Raw genomic sequence first — 17,863 nt, 5'->3', positions numbered from 1 at the left:
GGTAAAGTAGTTTTTAATATTGTTATTTTTTTATAAATTACTATAATTCCTATAATTCGTTCTCAACTGGATGTTTTTAGTAATAATAATGAAGTGGTGTTGTGTATGTAAAGCACATGCGGTTTGAAAGCAGCTGTTTCCGGTGGGAGGAGCTTAAAGTTTAAGCGCCTGAATTTAATAACCGGCCTGTTTCTCTGGTAACTGACTGTAACTGTACCGAGTGTTATTGTACATTTCTGCAATATTGCATGAAGATAACATGTCTCCAACAGCCAAAAGAGCCTGTCCCAGTCCTCTAAACGACAGTCTGGAGAAAAGACTGAAACGCATCTCCATTGAAGGCAACATTGGTAAGATATTAATTTTCTTGTTTTGTTTTTTGTCAGTACTGTAAGCATATTTCATTGCTGGACATAGCCACTGAATGCTGTAAATCCATAACCATAGCCACTGAATGCTATAAATCCAGAATGTTAAAATTACCTGATTGTGCCATTAATGTTGTGACTTATGAAGAAAATAAACATTTATTAACACCTATATAAAGTTTCCAAACCCTGACGAACATTTCAGGAATGCGTGATTTTTATTATTTTGCAAATATTCGTTTTTATGCGTGCTCTGACTACTGAAAACGTACATTTTGCTTTAAAAAATAATAAAAATCGTGTTAGAATATAGCGGAAGTTGGGTTGTGAATTATCGCAAGACATCTCATATCCGGCCAAACAGCGTCTTCCTGCACTTTCTGAGAGGTTATTTGACCGTTGTGGAAGTTGTTTCTATCGTTTGTTCTTGTATTATTTCTTAACGTGTTTAAATATGATTTGCATCTTATATTTTCCTCTTGTAGCTGCGGGTAAATCCACTTTTGTTCGCCTGCTGGAGGAATATGAGCGAGATTGGGAGGTAGTACCGGAACCCATCGCTAGATGGTGCAATGTACAAACTCACCACAACGACCATGAGGTACAGTCAAAAATACTGTAAACAAAACTAAACATTTTATATTGTAATATAAAATTATTCTTTACGACTGCCCAAAATGTATTAAAATGAATTCCCTCAAAATATGCATGAAATGTCAACAAAATGTCAAACCAAGTGGCATTTATTTTAAAGAAAATGAGCAGAAACACACTTATCAGGTAAGTAATAGTTTCCGTTAAAAGCAGTTAACTAGAATTGCTAATTTCTGAGTGCAGATGGCACTTGGTTTGATGTTTTTTGTTATCTGCACTGACGTATCAATATTTTTGTGGTCACTGTTCGTTACATGTTTACTGTATTGTGTGAGTATGATGAGTAGCCTGTAATGCAGCTCTGCTCTGGCAAACACTCTCGTCCCCCTGGGAATTAACAGATGGTTTAGTCCTGAACAGCTGAGCACTCAAGCATGAGCTGAGCGCTCAAGTGTGTGCTGGTTCACACACTTACTACTGATAAATACAGTGTTAGATCAATTAAACCTTAATTGGAGTTCGTGTTTTTTGCAGGAGAGGCCTTGTCTCTCTTTTAAATGTGTCAATGTGGTCTTTATATCTGCTACTCGCATTTGACCCACTACTGAAGTGTCAATTAAACCTAAATCTGTCCTCTTGCTTTTGTATAAAGGAGGCTAATCACACATTAAAAGATCATTTATATCTAATAATATAATGTCTGTTTCTGTAATGTGTCTTTTTATATTAAGAGTTTATCAGTCCTTGCATGATGCAAACTGTTGCATTTCTTTTTAATGATTTTTATATTTAAATTTTTTCATTACTTTTAATATGTCGGTCTCATTTTTAATAATTTTTATTTTAGTTTTAATAAATCAAGTTAAACTAAGTGAAAATGAGATGTTGCCTCGACAACTCACTGAAATAAAATGTTTTAAAAAATATATATATTTACAATTTTACTTCAAGTAACAGATTTAATGGTTTTAGTTAACTGTAATAACCCTGTATTGCACTTTAAAATAGGTTTAAAATTTTTTTTATTTAACTGTACCATGTTGTTCAATATTGGATATTTAATCCTTAAAAACACTAAATATTTAATGATATATAATATTATATGGCTTGGGTTTATAGAGCATTAATAATTAGAATATAAAATAAACAACAATATAAATAAATGGTTAAAATAAAATGAATATGTTGATCAATAGTTATATGTTATTTAGCCATATCAATATTGGATATTTAATCTTTAAAAATATTGTGATGAATTTTGGTACTGAATTTACTTTTAATCTTTATATACATTTTTTTTTTTTTTTTTTGGTATTCAAAACAATTATTACAAAACATGTACAAACAGATTTTTGTATATATAATCTTTTAACATGCATTTCTTTTATTTTTGAGCACTCAAGCAGATCAGAGCTGCTGCTTCACACACACACAAAAATAATCTGTCTGTGTGTGTATAGATAGATAGATGGATAGATAATTAATAATTAAAATAAAAACCTATAAAATGAATTGATCAATATTTGTTTATCTTTATCAGCCATATCATTCTTATTTATTTATACACACATATCTGATCAAATTCTGGCTGGAATTTGACACTCAAATATGAGATGCCTAGCAAATATAGCCGAATATACCATGTATGTGTTTGTTCAGGAATTGACCACCTCTCAGAAGAGTGGAGGAAACGTGCTGCAGATGATGTACGAGAAGCCCGAGCGCTGGGCCTACACCTTCCAGAGCTACGCCTGCATGAGCCGCATCCGCTCGCAGATCAGATCCACCAACGGCAAGCTGCGAGAGGCTGAGAATCCGGTGCAGTTCTTCGAACGATCCGTGTACAGCGACAGGTAGACTGCACCTGGTATTAATATCTGTTATCAAAAATCTGAAATGCGTCTCCTCGTTTCGTTGATGAAGGGTCTGTGATTGTTATACAACCGTCATTATGTCACTAAGTCAAATAAATAGAAATATCAACTAATCGGCTTACTTTAATCACTTTGATTGTTGTGTTGCAGGTACATCTTTGCCACTAACCTCTATGAAAGTGAGTGCATGAATGAAACCGAGTGGGCAGTCTATCAGGACTGGCACAGCTGGCTGCATAAGCAGTTTGTGAAGCACATTGAGCTGGACGGCATCATTTACCTGCGGGCAAAACCAGAAGTATGAGCACACACCCAGATGGGGCATTTAAAATGATTCTGCTGTGCTGTGAAAAAGCGTAAACGAGGCGGTTTTGTGTTTCAGAGGTGTTTGGAGCGATTGCATTTAAGGGGAAGAGACGAAGAACAGGGAATACCACTGGAATATCTGGAGAAACTCCACTATAAACATGAGTGCTGGTTACAACACAGGACTATGAGGTAACACACACACACACACACACACACACACACACTACTAACACCAGCCATTATAGTGTCTTCACTCATTTATGGTATCAAAGTATCAGTAAATAATGCCATTTTTAAATTGATATAATTTAGAACTGTCAGTTAAAATAAATTGATAAATTACACATTTATTAACTGAAATATAATATTTTATATATATTTACTTTTTAAGGATGTTAAATGGCAAGATGATACAAAAATAATTATACATGATTTCATTTTTTAATTTACATTTAGATATTTTTGTTATTTTGTGGATGTAACAAAAAGTAAAAGATTATACAAAAAAGTGATTATTAAAAATACATCCTTAAAAATATTTTTAATATATACTATTAATTATATATACATAAATGGATAGATAAGTAAATATAGATACATAAATGTGTATAAAATTATTTTTTAAATTTTATTTATTAATGTACATTTACATATTTTTGTTAACTTTTAATGTAAAATGTAATTAGTAGTCAAAATAATACATAATAACAATAATATAACAGTTGTTTTTGCATATTAACTCTTCTCATATATATATATATATATTATATACAATTTTCAAAACTATTTTACAACTAACTAACAATAAAACACAAGTTATCTGTTTTTGCAAATAAACTCTTCATACACACACACACACACACACCCACACACACATATATACACTGCCCTCCAAAAGTTTGGAAACACCCCTGGCAAAGTGTGGTTTTGGATGATATCAGCATAAATCCTTATCAGTTTTTGGCGCAAATACATTAAAGTAACTTGACATTATCATTGAAGACCAGCAATAATAATTTTCAAATGTCAAAGTCAGACATGCCCTTTGCCAGCTGTGATGCCTGGTTACTGGTTTAAACTTGGCCCAGGTTTTTAAAAGACTTTTGGGTCAGCACACCTTAATAGCTTCAACATTTGATTGCCAATTCAAAGTCAATGTTTGAATAAACTGACAGCTCGGATGCCCAGATTATGCAGAGCTGTAATAGCTGCTAATGGTGGATATTTTGAAAAAGGATTCATGCCAATATTGTCCAAAACCCCACTTTTCTAGGGTGTTTCCAAACTATTGGAGGGCAGTGTGTGTGTCTATAATTAATCTCAACTCAATCTTTTTTAAGAATGTAAAATGTAGCGAGATAAATGTAACTCTTTCTAAAATGTAATTAATTTTATATTACGAATAAATAAATTATACACCCTCATTGTGCATGTGTGTGTGCAGTATGGAGTTTGAGTATCTGAATGAAGTGCCGGTTCTTACCCTGGATGTCAATGACGATTTTAAAGAAAACAAGATCAAGTGTGCTGATATGATTGAGAAGGTATGTCACGAACAGTAAAATAAAAAAGTCAATATTCTGTCTTTTTTTTTTTTTTTTTTTTTTTACTCACCCTCATTATATTTGATAATTCTTAGAAAGTAAATGGTGAATTTACAGTTTTGCATTAAGTTACTCTAGCATATCACCCAGAGCATGTGATGAGTCAAAGTCTGTCAAACGTGGCAGAACTGAAGTTGAATCTTATGATGAGGGTGCAATACAGGGACCATTATATATTCTGTGGAAAAAGCCTGTTATATGTGCTTTATACACTTTGTAGCATTCATACACATTATTCCCAATGTGGAACACAGACACACTTTCTCTGCATGCCCATAAATGCATCACACCATGCATTAATAAATGTATTAAAGTGAAACCGTTTTGATTTAAAAGGTGATTTGATGTTTTTTTTCCCCTCAGGTGAAGGAATTTCTGAGCACTCTGTGATTGCAATGAGAAAAGGTGCATTTTGGCTAAATAATGTGACATTGTGGGGTTTGTTTGTTTGTTATTACATTTTGAAACAATGAAATTGTGGTGTCCATTTAGCACTTATCAGTGTTTTTGTTATTTAAATTTGTTTACTTTTCTACTTCAGGAATGAAATAATAAAAAATATGAATCACCTTTGTTTCTTTTAAAGAACAAATATAAGTCTCCTGCTCACCCAGGCTCCACTTATTTGATCAAAAATACAGTAAAATCAGTAATATTGTGAAATATTATTACAATTTAAAATGACTGTTTTCTGTTTGAATATATTTTAAAATGTAATATATTCCTGTGATCAAAGCTGAGTTTTCAGCATCATTACTTTAGTCTTCAGTGTCACATGATCCTTCAGATATGCTGATTTGCTGCTCAAGAAGCATTTCCTATTATCAAGTGTTGAAAACTGCTGTGCTGATTAATATTTTTGTGGAAACCGAAATTTTTTTCAAGGTTTGTTTGATTAATAGAAAGTTCAAAAGAACAGCATTTATTTAAATAGAAATCTTTTGTAAGATTATAAATGCCTTTACTGGCACTTTTGATCAATTTAATGCACCCTTGCTGAATAAATGTATTAATTTATTTAGAAAAATCTTACTGACCCAAACTTTTGAACACTAATGTATGTATGTTCAACCATTCTGCATTAATCAAAGCATTCTTTGTGTGGATTTAGAAGAATAGTTTACCCAAAAGCAGCTGAATCATCATTCAGTCTCCCTCATGCGGTTTGAAGCCCATATGCAGGAGCTGCGTGAGGGAGAGTGAATACTGAGGGCTTTTTGGGAAAGTTGTTCCTGTAAATGAGTGTGATACTGTGATTTGCACAGGTGTGTGTTGATAGTCCTGAACGGCCAGTTGGTGGCGTAGTTCTACAGCTCTTTAAAAACAAGAAACTTATGCTATTCCTTGAATTTTAAGTCATCTTTTCCTGTCATAAATTAGAAAGAACTGAGGTATTCATAGTCATTACTCTGGATTTGAAGTACAGTAAGTACAACAAGGTTTTCATGAAATGTGTGAAACTGGAACTGGATGATTTTCTTGGAGTTTTTCTAAGTGATTCAGAACATCCTACTAAATGTTGAACAAGTCTACAGAACCAAATATTTGTATGTCCGCAAGAATCAGGTGCTCAAGAATCATATTTTTCTTTAGGGGATTCATGGTTTTGTAAATAGAATCATCATTCAAGGAAAAGTTCTTATAGATACAGATAGAACTAATTTATGTTATCATAATAAACATAGTCTTATATGTGTATTGATTTCATTTATATTCTTAAGTCATATTACTGCGCATTAAAGATTATCTGAATATTTCCAACATTAAAACCCAGTTTGTTTATTAACAGTTATATTATTATTATGTATTATTTTGACTATTAATTTTACAAATTTGGCACATAATTTAGAACATATAGTTCATTTTTTATATGTATCATGTATAATATATATATATATATTATACATGATACATATCAAAAATGCCAAATTTGTAAATTCATATAGTCAAAATAATACATAACAATAATATAACTGTTGTTTTTGCAAATTAACTCTTCTCTCACATACACACACACACACATATATATATATATATATATATATATACACACACACACACACACACACATATATATAACATAATGTTTAGATGTGTTTTTATATATATGCATATTTACCAATTCACTTCACCTATTTAATGTATATATAGATACATACACACACATACATACACATAGTATATATAGAATTATATATATATACACTATATTGCCAAAAATATTGGGTCACCCCCTTCTTTAGAACAGAAAAAGGCACTAACAAAACTGGCAACAAAGATGGAAACATAATTCATGTATTTAAAAATTGTATTTCCATCTCTGTTGCATCAGTTTTGGACGTGTCTAAAATGACAGCACCCTTATGTACAAGTCATTGGTGTTCGGTGATGAGTTTTTGGCTCAAGGTCTGCATTTAAAGTCACACCAGAGGTGTTCAGTTGGGATCAGGACTTGGCTTTCTGCAGACCAGTCAAGTTCTTCCACACTGACTCAATCAATCATGTCTTTTTGAACCGTGTCTTATACACAGAGGCACTGTCATGTTAGAATAGAAAAGGGTTCTGTCCAAACTGTTGCTATAAAATTAGAAGCACACAATTCCCTAGAATATCATTATATGCTTAAACATTAAGATTTATACTTATAGAAATGACTAAAGTAGTCAAACATGTTAATTAGAAGGGGGTGACCCAATACTTTTGGCAATATGGTGTATATCTATATGTATATGCAAACATATTGCTTGCAAAAGTCATGCTACATGGCAAAATAACTTCAGACAATTTTATGTCTCACCTCGTCGTATATAATATATATCTGTATATGCATACATATACATTATATATATATGTGTGTGTGTGTGTGTGTTAACATATATATTGCTTGCTAAAGTCATGTCACTTCACTTACGCGTATTTAATTGAATGTATATGCATATATTGCAGAAAGGTTCCCTAACTGTGAACTTGAGTATTTTTCAGATGTGTTCCTGTCCACTCGTGTGCTCGTGAGTGTTTCGGAGCGGATGCAGGTATTCACTGTTGCATCTCACATGCTGACCTCTCGTGTCTCATCCTCCCACTGCTGCGTCACTCTGGAGGAGGGCGAGATCTTTAAATATGGAACAAGACTCAAGACGAGCGCGACGCGAGCAGGTTTACGCGCAACGTGGAGCGTTTTCCGACGGGACGGAGAGAGTTCGCGAGCCTGTTGCGTTATGACTGCTGGAGTGACTGAATGCATTGTAGTTAGTAGAAGCAGCAGCGAATTATCTCTGGCTCCAGACAAACAGAAGTGAGTCTCTGTATCCAGACACGCTGAACTTGGAGCGTGCGCGTATTTTGAAAGTCTTTCTGAAGCCTGGACGCACTTTAAGTCAGCGTGAGGAGACGTAAGAGCGTCTCTGGAAGAAGACGGTCAACATGAGCGACAAAAACAAGTGAGTACTTTTATTTGCGTGTAATCTTCCCAGTCGAGATCGCTTGTGTTTGCATGAGTGGAGTGAGAACAGCACTCCCACCCTGGATCTGTCTTGCTTCTTTACCAAAAAGTAAAGGTGTAACAGTATCCTTCAGGACAGAGCAACAGATCTGCTCCGAGTCTGCGGTTAGAGCTTCAGGTTTCAGGGACAGAGCTTATTAACTATTAAAGACATTAAACTGGGTATCTGCATACGGTTGACAGCTCATGGACATCCTTCAACATCATAATGCTTTCTTAAACTCTTAATAGGTTCTAACAAGAGCCACAAATGAAAACTCTTAAAAATAAAGGTTCTTTTATTGGTGTCAATAGTTCAGTGGAGCTTCTTTTTAGTAGAAAATTGTCCTTTAGATTTTTTAAAAATGTTCTTCTCTCTCTAAAAAAAAAATAAGGTTCTTGTTTAGAACTTTTCTTTGGCGAAATAGTTATTCTGTGGTTTCCTTTTGGGGCTTGTGTTTTTTAGAGCGTCTTTTTATTTTTCAGTTCTTTGGAAACTATGAATTTGGCACTTCAGAAACCTATATGTTGAACCAAAAGCTGTTCTTGATCAACAAGAACCGTCAAAGAACCTATTTAGTTTTCATGATCACCTTTTATTCTCTGTTTATTACCAAACCATCTGTGAACCTGGTGCCTCAGAAACCAATATGCTGAACTTTAGAGAGCCAAAAACTTCTTGATCAGCAACAAGAACCAAAAGTGTTTGATTCCTTCAGAGAACCTCTTCAGGTTTCACAGCCACTTTTTATTCTCTACTGTACTTCTTTAGAAAAACTTCTGTACTAAAAAATTTAGAGCCCAGAAATCAATATGTTGATATGAAGAGAACTCTATAACCATTTTCCCTTGAACCTACAGTGAAGCATCAAAAGTTGCTTCTCTGAAGAATCATGAAGTGTTGGAGTCCCGATCTATAGAACTTTATTCTTCAGTTCTTATAGAAAAAATCTGTGAACTTGGTGCTCCAGAACCCAGAAACTAATAGGTTGAAACTAGAGGAGCCAAAACCTGTTATTGATCAGCAACAATAACCAAAACTGTTTAACTCCATCTAAGAACCTGTTTTGGTCAATATTATTGAGTTTTTTTATATATATATGAAAAATATGTATTTTTCTAATTTCAAAAATTGTTGATGCCCAAAGGTTCCCCAAACAACTATATAGCAACTCAAGAACCTTAGAAACCCAAGAACCAAAACGGGTTCTTGACTGAAGAACAAGAACCTACAAAGAAACATCAAGAACTTTTTGGCTCTCTGAAGAATCAACTCTTATGAATAAAAACCAAAAAAGGGAGTTTTCACATGCAGTGGTGCTGTTGAAGAACCACTTTGGGTTCTTCAAACTTTTCAGTGAACAGTTCTTGAACCAGTTTTCTTAATACTGAGAACATTTTAATAATCTAAAGAACCTTTTGTGGAAATGAAAGATTCCATGGATGTTGAAGGTTCTTCATGGAACCAAAGATTCCAATAAAGAACCTTTTTAAAAAAAAAAGTGTATAACAAGTAGATGGTTCTTCACTGAAACCCAAGAACTATCTTTGTTTTAAGTGAATGAAATATCTCATGGGGTCTCCAGAGGCCGATGGTAGGGGTTTCCACCGCCGACACATGATGTGTGATGTAGTTCTCTCTATTCACTCTAATGTTACTGCCAAGCTGTGCTGCTGTAAGTCGCCCTCTTTACAGGTTCCCTGAAGCCGCGGCTTGAGCAGTCAACGTAATCTTTTTCCAAGAAGCTCCTGTCAAAACCAATTAGCTCCTTAGTGTCCAGAAGCAATGCGTGTGTCGCTTAGCATTCCAGAAACCAGTGGCTGATATAATGCAGGGGATTCGATCTCTTCTTAGTTCAGTGCAGCTTGTGCTGTCATAAAAAACCCCCCAGCTGCCTGCAGGGATCAGATTTTTTGACCAATAGGCCTCTTCAGTTGTGAGTGAATGGATCATGTGGTGTCTGGTTTCTTATGCAGTGCTAACTACATTTAGATTTTTACACTTTAATAAGCACTAACTGTCATTTCTGGTAAAGTAACCCTTACAGAATTTATTCTCATTTAGACTATAGTAAGGATTTTTTTAAGAACCTTGGAGTACCATGGAATATTTCAAAGTACCATACACTGTAAAAAAATTCCGTAAAATTTACGGTAAAAAACTGGCAGCTGTGGTTGCCAGAATTCTACCGTAAAAAATACGGTAGCAACGTTTTAGGTTTTACGGTTTTAACTTAAATTTACAGTTAAATACCGTAATTTCTTTAACTGATGTAATCTTAATATACCAACCTATTAAAGTACTGAAATCTGTTTTGTTCCTTTGAAATACACTGATAACCACCAAATGCAGGTGATGATGAGAGAGTCACATGATGAGCCAAAGCTCATTCAAATTCAAAAGAATTTGAAATGCAACGCAGGGAATTCTGGGAACGTCAGTTTACGGGTGTTCCCTGTAAATTTTACAGGAACTTTCCGTTAACCATGTAACAGGTTTTTACCGTAGCATTTTCACAGTTTTTTACCGTTAAAATCACGATCATTTTTTACAGTGTAGCAATACCATGTGATGATATTTTTGATAGGGTATTGATATGGTACTCAAAGAATACCAAGATATACATGTCTAAAATCATGGTATTACCATAGGTACATGTCCAAAAAAATTACTTTATCCAGAATATCATAATACTTGAGCATTCAATTTTTTCCCTTCATTTTTATTATTTTAGTTGTAGCAATTTTATGTGGTTTTGTCATATTAGTTTTTTATTTCTATTTTATCTATATTTGTTTAGTAATTTTAGTACTTAAACTTTATTCAACTATTATTATTATTATTCAACTTAAACACATTTATTTCAGTTCATTCCCAGGGTGACATTTAAAAATTTTACTGAAGGTGGCTTTTCATATTTTATTTTACTTTATTTTATAAAAACAATTTTACTAGTTTTAATTTAGTTTATATTGACAACAAGTAGGTGACATTTAATTTTTTTAATATTTAAAGTTTTTCATCTAATTAATTTTTTTCTTTTCATTTATTTTAATTCCCCAAAAATGTAGTAGTTTTAGTTAAAGATAACAACACTGTTAAAACATATATGGTCCTTAAAATTAGTGCAATTTTTAATCTGTAACCTGGAAGGACTAAAATAGCCAGGATTTCTTAAGAAAAATGTCTGTGTGTACGAAAGCGTTGCATAATCGATCGCTCTCACCTGTGACTGTGATGTGACTGCCCTTTCCTCTTCCATTGACTGTCTGAAGCACATGGCTTCCTGCTGTTGAGTGTTACCTGTGCAGGTATTGTGAAGGGAACTTTCATCTGAAGATAAGTGGAAAATGCAGAGTCACAGTGGAATGTCCTTAGATATGCTCTCCATGACTCCTGATATCTCTATTCTTCTCCTTGAGACTGAGGTCATCTGTGAATGACAGACAGGAGCGACCCTGAGCCTGCTGGGATACTACAGCGATACGGCGAGTTCTGAAATAGAAAGATTTATGTATCAGACTGAATCTACTGTATGTGAACTTGAAGTTCTAGCAGTTTTGACGCAGGCAAGCTGGTGTCACACATCTGTATTGATAAATTCATGATTTAAAGTCAACATGAATTCAGAATGGACTCTTTTACTTGCTGTGCGTGATTCATCAGTGCATGTAAGGAAAAAGAAGTTTAATAATGTAACAGTTTGCTTTGAAATGGCTTTCCTTTTCAGATGATGTCATCTAGGTCAAGTAGGCGGGGTAAAATGTGTTAACCAATAGCAAAATAGCTGTTTTAAGCTGGGCTGCGTTCAGCCCTGAAAAAAACGTTTATTAAACGTAAATGGTGATGCGTTGAACGCCCTGTTCTGATGACGCAAGAGTTGCAACTATGGCAGCTGAGAAGGCCATTCTTTGTGTTCTTTTTGAAGAATTTTCAGAGCCTGATGAAATCGGTATAAATACATTTTTAATACTGCAAAATGCGCTCGATGTTACAGTCACTGCCGTCCAGAATAAAAGAGAACATCCCAGTCGAGTGAAGGGATTTGTGGAAACTGTGGTTCCTAATTATTGTGATCCAACATTTGCCTCGCATTTCAGGATGAAAAGACATTTCAGGTGAAGGATAATCCACTTCTTACCTCCTGTGTTATGATCTATATGACCTCATTATTTTTATTGTGAGTATTAGGCTTATCATTATTGCTGATCACTGTTGTTGTCCTATGATATTGTAGTATTAACCATTATATAATCAGAGGAGAATAGAAGTTTATGAACGTGTCACTCCACAATACAATATATAAATATGCATAATATTTTTATGGTACATTAATCAGTGTCTAGCACACCTTCCTGAGGAAAGGATATGGACCAGAAGACATTGCAATTATTACATATTTAGACTTAAAGAAGTTCCAGATCTATACTTGTGCTCTTATTATTTCAGTTATTTTGCCTTTAATGTAAATAAACGTGCAAACATTATACTTGCTCTTGTGAATTTATTTACATGTTAATTACATTTACTTACAAATTCATCATCATCATGTTGATATGCTATATTACTATAAAACTCTTATGACAAACATGTCTTCTAATATCTTCAGTTGTTGCCCATACCGAGCTGCAGCGGACACATATTAAATGACTTCACTTGGATCCATTGTGCGATCTGTCTCTTTAATATCGCTTGGTTTATATACACGTTGCTGCTGATTGGGCTGACATTTTTGACAATTACATGTTATGGCAATAATAACAAATAATAGATCGATTTGAATGCTTAGAGATGCTCTGGAGGCTGAACTTGACACTTTTTGACCATCCAATAATTTCCTGATCAAATAATGCTCATTTTTTCTCATCAAATATTCTGTTTCACTCGTAAATACGGCATTATGGAAGTAGTTTGTTGCGACTGCAATTTCATGTTGACTTTAAATCAATGACTTGTCATTTTGTCTCAGCTTGATGTTTGGGATTAGTTCTCATCTTGAAATCACGATGCGTTCCTCCTCTTCATCAGTCTGAGGTCGTCACACATCGGAGCTTGTTGGGGTCCAGCTGTTTCTAGCAGACGTGTGTTTTGGCGTTTGGAAGTGTTTGACTGCTGTGTGTTTACGCTCACCTCACAAATATTCACTGATGGGTGTCTATCAAGTGACCAGTGCTGAAGTGTGTGGAATCCATCTAGAGTTTCTGTGCAAGATGACCAACGCATTTACTTTTTCCTTTGTCTATTATATGAGGGATTGTGACCCTTTATGGCCCAAATGCTTGAAATTCTCAGCATAATTGCTGTATAATCTTCAGTAAAGCTGTATAATCATTCATAACATTAACATACATTTCATTATGGTAAACAAGTGTTGACCTGTTTCTAAACTAACTATATTTGTCACTAAATTGTGTGACAGAAAGAGATTTATATCTGTTTAATGTTATTTTGCACTGTAGAAACAACCAAAAGATGTATCAGATGATATAACTGTTTTTTTATCCATTAGCTACATTAGATGTAGAATCTAAAATTAGATATTTTTTTTAAATATAATTTCAAATATATTTGTGTACATGCAACATAGAAATGTCTTTTGTAATGATAAAAAAATCTAAATGTCATTTGAAAGAAATATATGTATGAGACATTTGTTTAAAGGAACACTCCACTTTAAAAAAAAAAAAAAAAAGGCTAATTTTCTAACTTTCCAACTAGAGTTAAACAGTTGAGTTTTACCGTTTTTGAATCCATTCAGCCGATCTCCGGGTCTGGTGGTAGCACTTTTAGCTTAGCTTAGCATAGATCATTGAATCTGATTAGACCGTTAGCATCGTGCTGAAAAATGACCAAATGAGCTAGCATATATATTATAAAACTAAAATGTATTTCTAAAAGGAAATGTGTCTTAAATCTAGTTTCTTACTATAGAACACTGTTAATTTGTTTAATTAAGCAACCTTGTAATCGTTGGTGGAGTACAGTGATGTGTAAGTTGTTAAAGAAAGCAGATTTATTCCCAGTGATCCCTGCATCCTGATCCGTCCCTCAGCGTGCAGCTATGCTGAAGCAGGAGAGGTAAACTGAAAAGAGGAACAGAAAGAGAGAGAACAAAACACTGGGAAGCAAACATAATTTGAGGTAGAGACAGCAGAGAGAAAAAGTCCTGAAGGAAACAAAGGAAGCCTTGTACGAAATGAAAAGAATGGCTATAGGACTGACAGGAAGTGCACAGGCGAGATGAGGAAGATAGACGTGGAATGAGGAAAATAGGTGTAGATGACCGGAGAAAATGATCCGGATTTCGGTTCAGTTCTGTGTTTGTTTATGGTGGTTAGTGGTGGTCTAGTCTTGCGTAGGGACAAATTAGCCACGCTATTCAACAGAAAAACTTAATTGGGCTTGGTTATGAATTAAAATATGCTATTCATAAGTTTGGGGTATGATTTTTTTAATCTTTGTGAAAAAGAAGTCTCTTATGCTCACCAAGGCTGCATTTTGCAAATTGTGAATAAAAACAGGAAAATTGTGAAATATTATTACAATTTAAAAAAAGGTATTTGCTATTTGAATATATTTTGAAATGTAATTTATTTCTGTGATGCAAAGCTGTATTTTCAGCATCATTACTCCAGTCTTCAGTGTCACATGATCCTTCAGAAATCATTCTAATATGCTGATTTGCTGCTGAAGAAACATTTATTATTATTATCAATGTTGAAAACAGTCAACTCCTTAAAAAACAAAACAAAAACAGCATTTATTTAAAAAAGAGAAAATGAACAAATTCTACGACTATTGCTCAGTTGAACCAGAACAAACACAAGAATCAGTCCCATCAATGACTCTTGTTTAATATAGGATGGTGTTATTGATTTGTATGGAGAGCCTCAGGTGTGTTTTGCACTTTCTGTCCTCGTCTGTGTTTTATGACGTCTGTGTTCCTGCTACGTCATCAGATGGAATGATTAACTGGCTCGAGCTGCTCGGGATTTAAAGAAATCTACACCATTCGGCCTGACTGGTACACCATCTGCTCCTCCAAATGCCTCAAACAGACGTTAAACTCTAGCTTAACACCCGGCTAAAGCAAACTAAACTAACCGCTAAGACATTATTCAGCCAATCAACGGCTGCTGGGAATGGTATAGGATTATTCCTCAACTGTGTGAGATCATGTTTAATTTTGCACCCAAAATGAAGATTTAGTCACTTATGCACACTCAGTGGACACCCGTTTTCTCCTATAGAACCAAAAATGAGATATTTTGAAGTAAATAATGTATATACACTATTCAAAATTTGGTGTCAGTACATTTTATTAGTTTTTTTTTTTGGAAAAGTCTCTTCTTCTCACCAAGGCTGCTTTTATTTGATCAAAAATAATAAAAACTGAAATATTGTGAAATACACTTTAAAAAAAAATTGTTCCAAAAAGTTAATAATTTGTTACCCCACTGACTTAAAATTTTTAGTGAAGTCAACTTGAAATTTTAATTTAAGGGACAACTGGAATATTTTAGTTGAATAAACTAAAAATTTTAAGTCAGGGGGGTAACAAATTATTTTAAGTTGAAACAACTATTTTTTTTTACAGTGCACTGTAAAAAGTGATGTTTACTTAACGTAAAAAAATTGAGGAAACCCCTTGCATTAAAATTAAGTAAATAATAATTTAAAAAAAATAAGTTAAGTGAATTGTCAAGTTCACTTAACTTTTTTTTTTATTATTATTATTTACTTAAGTAAACAGGTTTCCTCTATTTTTTTAAGTTAAGTCAACTTATCACTTTTTACAGCGATTCTGATTCAGTTATCAGAATCAATTCAACAGAACGATTCTTTTGACTTTAGCTCACTGGGAGAAGTTGTATATCCTTTTCTCTCTGGGTAATTGTCTGGTCTTAGCTAAATATTAATGTCATTGAGATTCCTGGACTGTGTAAAGATCCTGTTACTTTTACAATCGCTTGTTTTCTTGGATCATAAAGTTAATTGTAAACACCAAAAAAGTGGCAAGTAAACCGGATTAAACTGAAACAAATTGCCATTCCCACATGCAGAAGCCGTAACATTTGAGGAATTAGAGCATATGAGAAGGATTTAAAGATCAGTAGGTCTTATTAAAAGCTCTGCTAAAATCCCACTTGCACAATGATGTGGCTACGATTCAGTTTTTGCTCCATGAGCCAATTTTCCTGCTTGCTGTCATGTATTTAGTGTAGTGTATAGTATCTATAATAATACTAAACTTAATAGTCATGTCATTATTGTGTTGCGCTCAAGATTCAATGACCGTCCTGAGCACCTAATAAACCACTTTCCCACTTCAGGCGTCAGACTGCACGTGACCTTTGACCCCAGGAAGCGTTTGTGGGAGGCTGCAGCTGTCAGACCGACACCTTGTTTTCTCTTTGACTGATTACTTCAGTGAAACCGCCGCAGCTTCTGTGTCACACGTGTTATTGGCCGGAGAGAAATCGCTGTTATCAGTGGAAATGCCGGTATTGGTCATTTGTCCCACCTCTGAATGGGTAAACATGGTGCAAGGGCTGCTGGGAGCTCGTGTGTCAGTCACTTACATACCTTTACTGCTTGTATTTGCTTTAGCTTCATGACATTCCTCTGCCTGGGTCTCAGGATTTTCCCTGTCATAAACCGTAATAAACAAATCCTTCAGTGTGTGTGTGTGTGTGTGTGCGCGCACATACACACATTTAAATCAGACTCTCAATAGGTAACAGATTGTGTATGTAGTTTGAGTTGTATTGTCATATTTCTTCACAAAATCTTTATATATTTTTATTCTTATGTATTTATATCTTTATTTTAGAACAATTAAGATTTTTTTTCATGGTGGCATTTAATTCATGACAATTAAGAAAATTTATTCCAGTTCACATTATCAAAATGCATTTAGAAATATTTTATTTTTCATTATTGTGAATGTGATTGTATCTAAAAAAAATTATAGTATGGAAAATATGACTTTTCTATTTCTATCAGCATAAAACAATACAACAAATACTAAAATAGTATTATATATTATAATTTTACTGTAATTTTATTATTAGTGTGTGTATATGTATGTATATGTATATATGTATGTGTATATATATATATATATATATATATATATATATATATATATATATATATGTATGTATGTGTATATATATATATATATATATATATATATATATATATATATATATATATATATATATATATATATATATAATAGTTATATTATTAATATATATACGTATATATATTAAGAACATACCTAATATGTACTTTTTTACTTAAAATTTTCCATTATTGTAATGCATCCAAATGTTTTACTTTTGAGTTTTGTAAATTTCATTATTCTCAGTGTGTTTCTCATTATTATTTTTACCTAATGAAAAAATACAGTATTTACTGTTTAAAAAAAAAATAATTAAATGCATTATTTAAAATTAAAAAATAAAACTAAAAACTTTAATTTTTTATAATTTAAATGAAATACAATAGATTAAATATCACCAAAATATTGTATTTATTTACAGTATATATATATATATATATATATATATATATATATATATATATATATATATATAATTTTTTTTTGCAAAAAATGTAGAGTT

At 33.3% G+C, this 17,863-nt stretch overlaps 2 protein-coding genes across 6 annotated transcripts in view; both read left to right on the top strand.

Annotated features, from left to right (window-relative positions):
• Positions 1-135: 135 nt before the first annotated feature.
• LOC306862176 (deoxycytidine kinase-like) lies at positions 136-6,440 on the top strand. Its single transcript, XM_079404855.1, has 7 exons — positions 136-350; positions 854-969; positions 2,622-2,815; positions 2,987-3,134; positions 3,219-3,334; positions 4,590-4,689; positions 5,113-6,440. The coding sequence occupies exons 1-7, from the start codon at positions 260-262 to the stop codon at positions 5,137-5,139; spliced, it is 792 nt and encodes a 263-aa protein (XP_079260981.1). The 5' UTR covers positions 136-259; the 3' UTR covers positions 5,140-6,440.
• A 1,328-nt stretch (positions 6,441-7,768) lies between these two features.
• Positions 7,769-17,863, top strand: part of LOC306862736 (electrogenic sodium bicarbonate cotransporter 1-like) — a 47,612-nt gene continuing 37,517 nt past the window's right edge. For 3 of the 5 annotated variants that reach the window (XM_079405680.1, XM_079405682.1, XM_079405681.1), the window contains exon 1: positions 7,842-8,189. In XM_079405680.1, the coding sequence (XP_079261806.1) occupies positions 8,173-8,189 (17 nt within the window). In that variant the 5' untranslated portion in view covers positions 7,842-8,172. Of the gene's footprint in view, positions 8,190-17,863 lie in introns of all 5 variants that reach the window. The other 2 variants (XM_079405684.1, XM_079405683.1) reach the window with 1 other exon arrangement.

The sequence above is a fragment of the Barbus barbus genome, assembly GCF_936440315.1.
Source record: "Barbus barbus genome assembly, chromosome: 43".
NCBI classification, from domain to species: domain Eukaryota; kingdom Metazoa; phylum Chordata; class Actinopteri; order Cypriniformes; family Cyprinidae; genus Barbus; species Barbus barbus.
Note: the sequence above shows the minus strand (reverse complement) of the source record. Positions and strands in the feature narration are given on the sequence as shown.

Bases quoted from the DNA above. Each gene is read 5' to 3' on its own strand.
- LOC306862176 (XM_079404855.1), top strand. From the start codon at position 260: ATGTCTCCAACAGCCAAAAGAGCCTGTCCCAGTCCTCTAAACGACAGT. The intron at 2,816-2,986 runs GTAGACTGCACC...GTTGTGTTGCAG, and splicing joins CGATCCGTGTACAGCGACAG to GTACATCTTTGCCACTAACC. The intron at 4,690-5,112 runs GTATGTCACGAA...TTTTCCCCTCAG, and splicing joins GTGCTGATATGATTGAGAAG to GTGAAGGAATTTCTGAGCAC.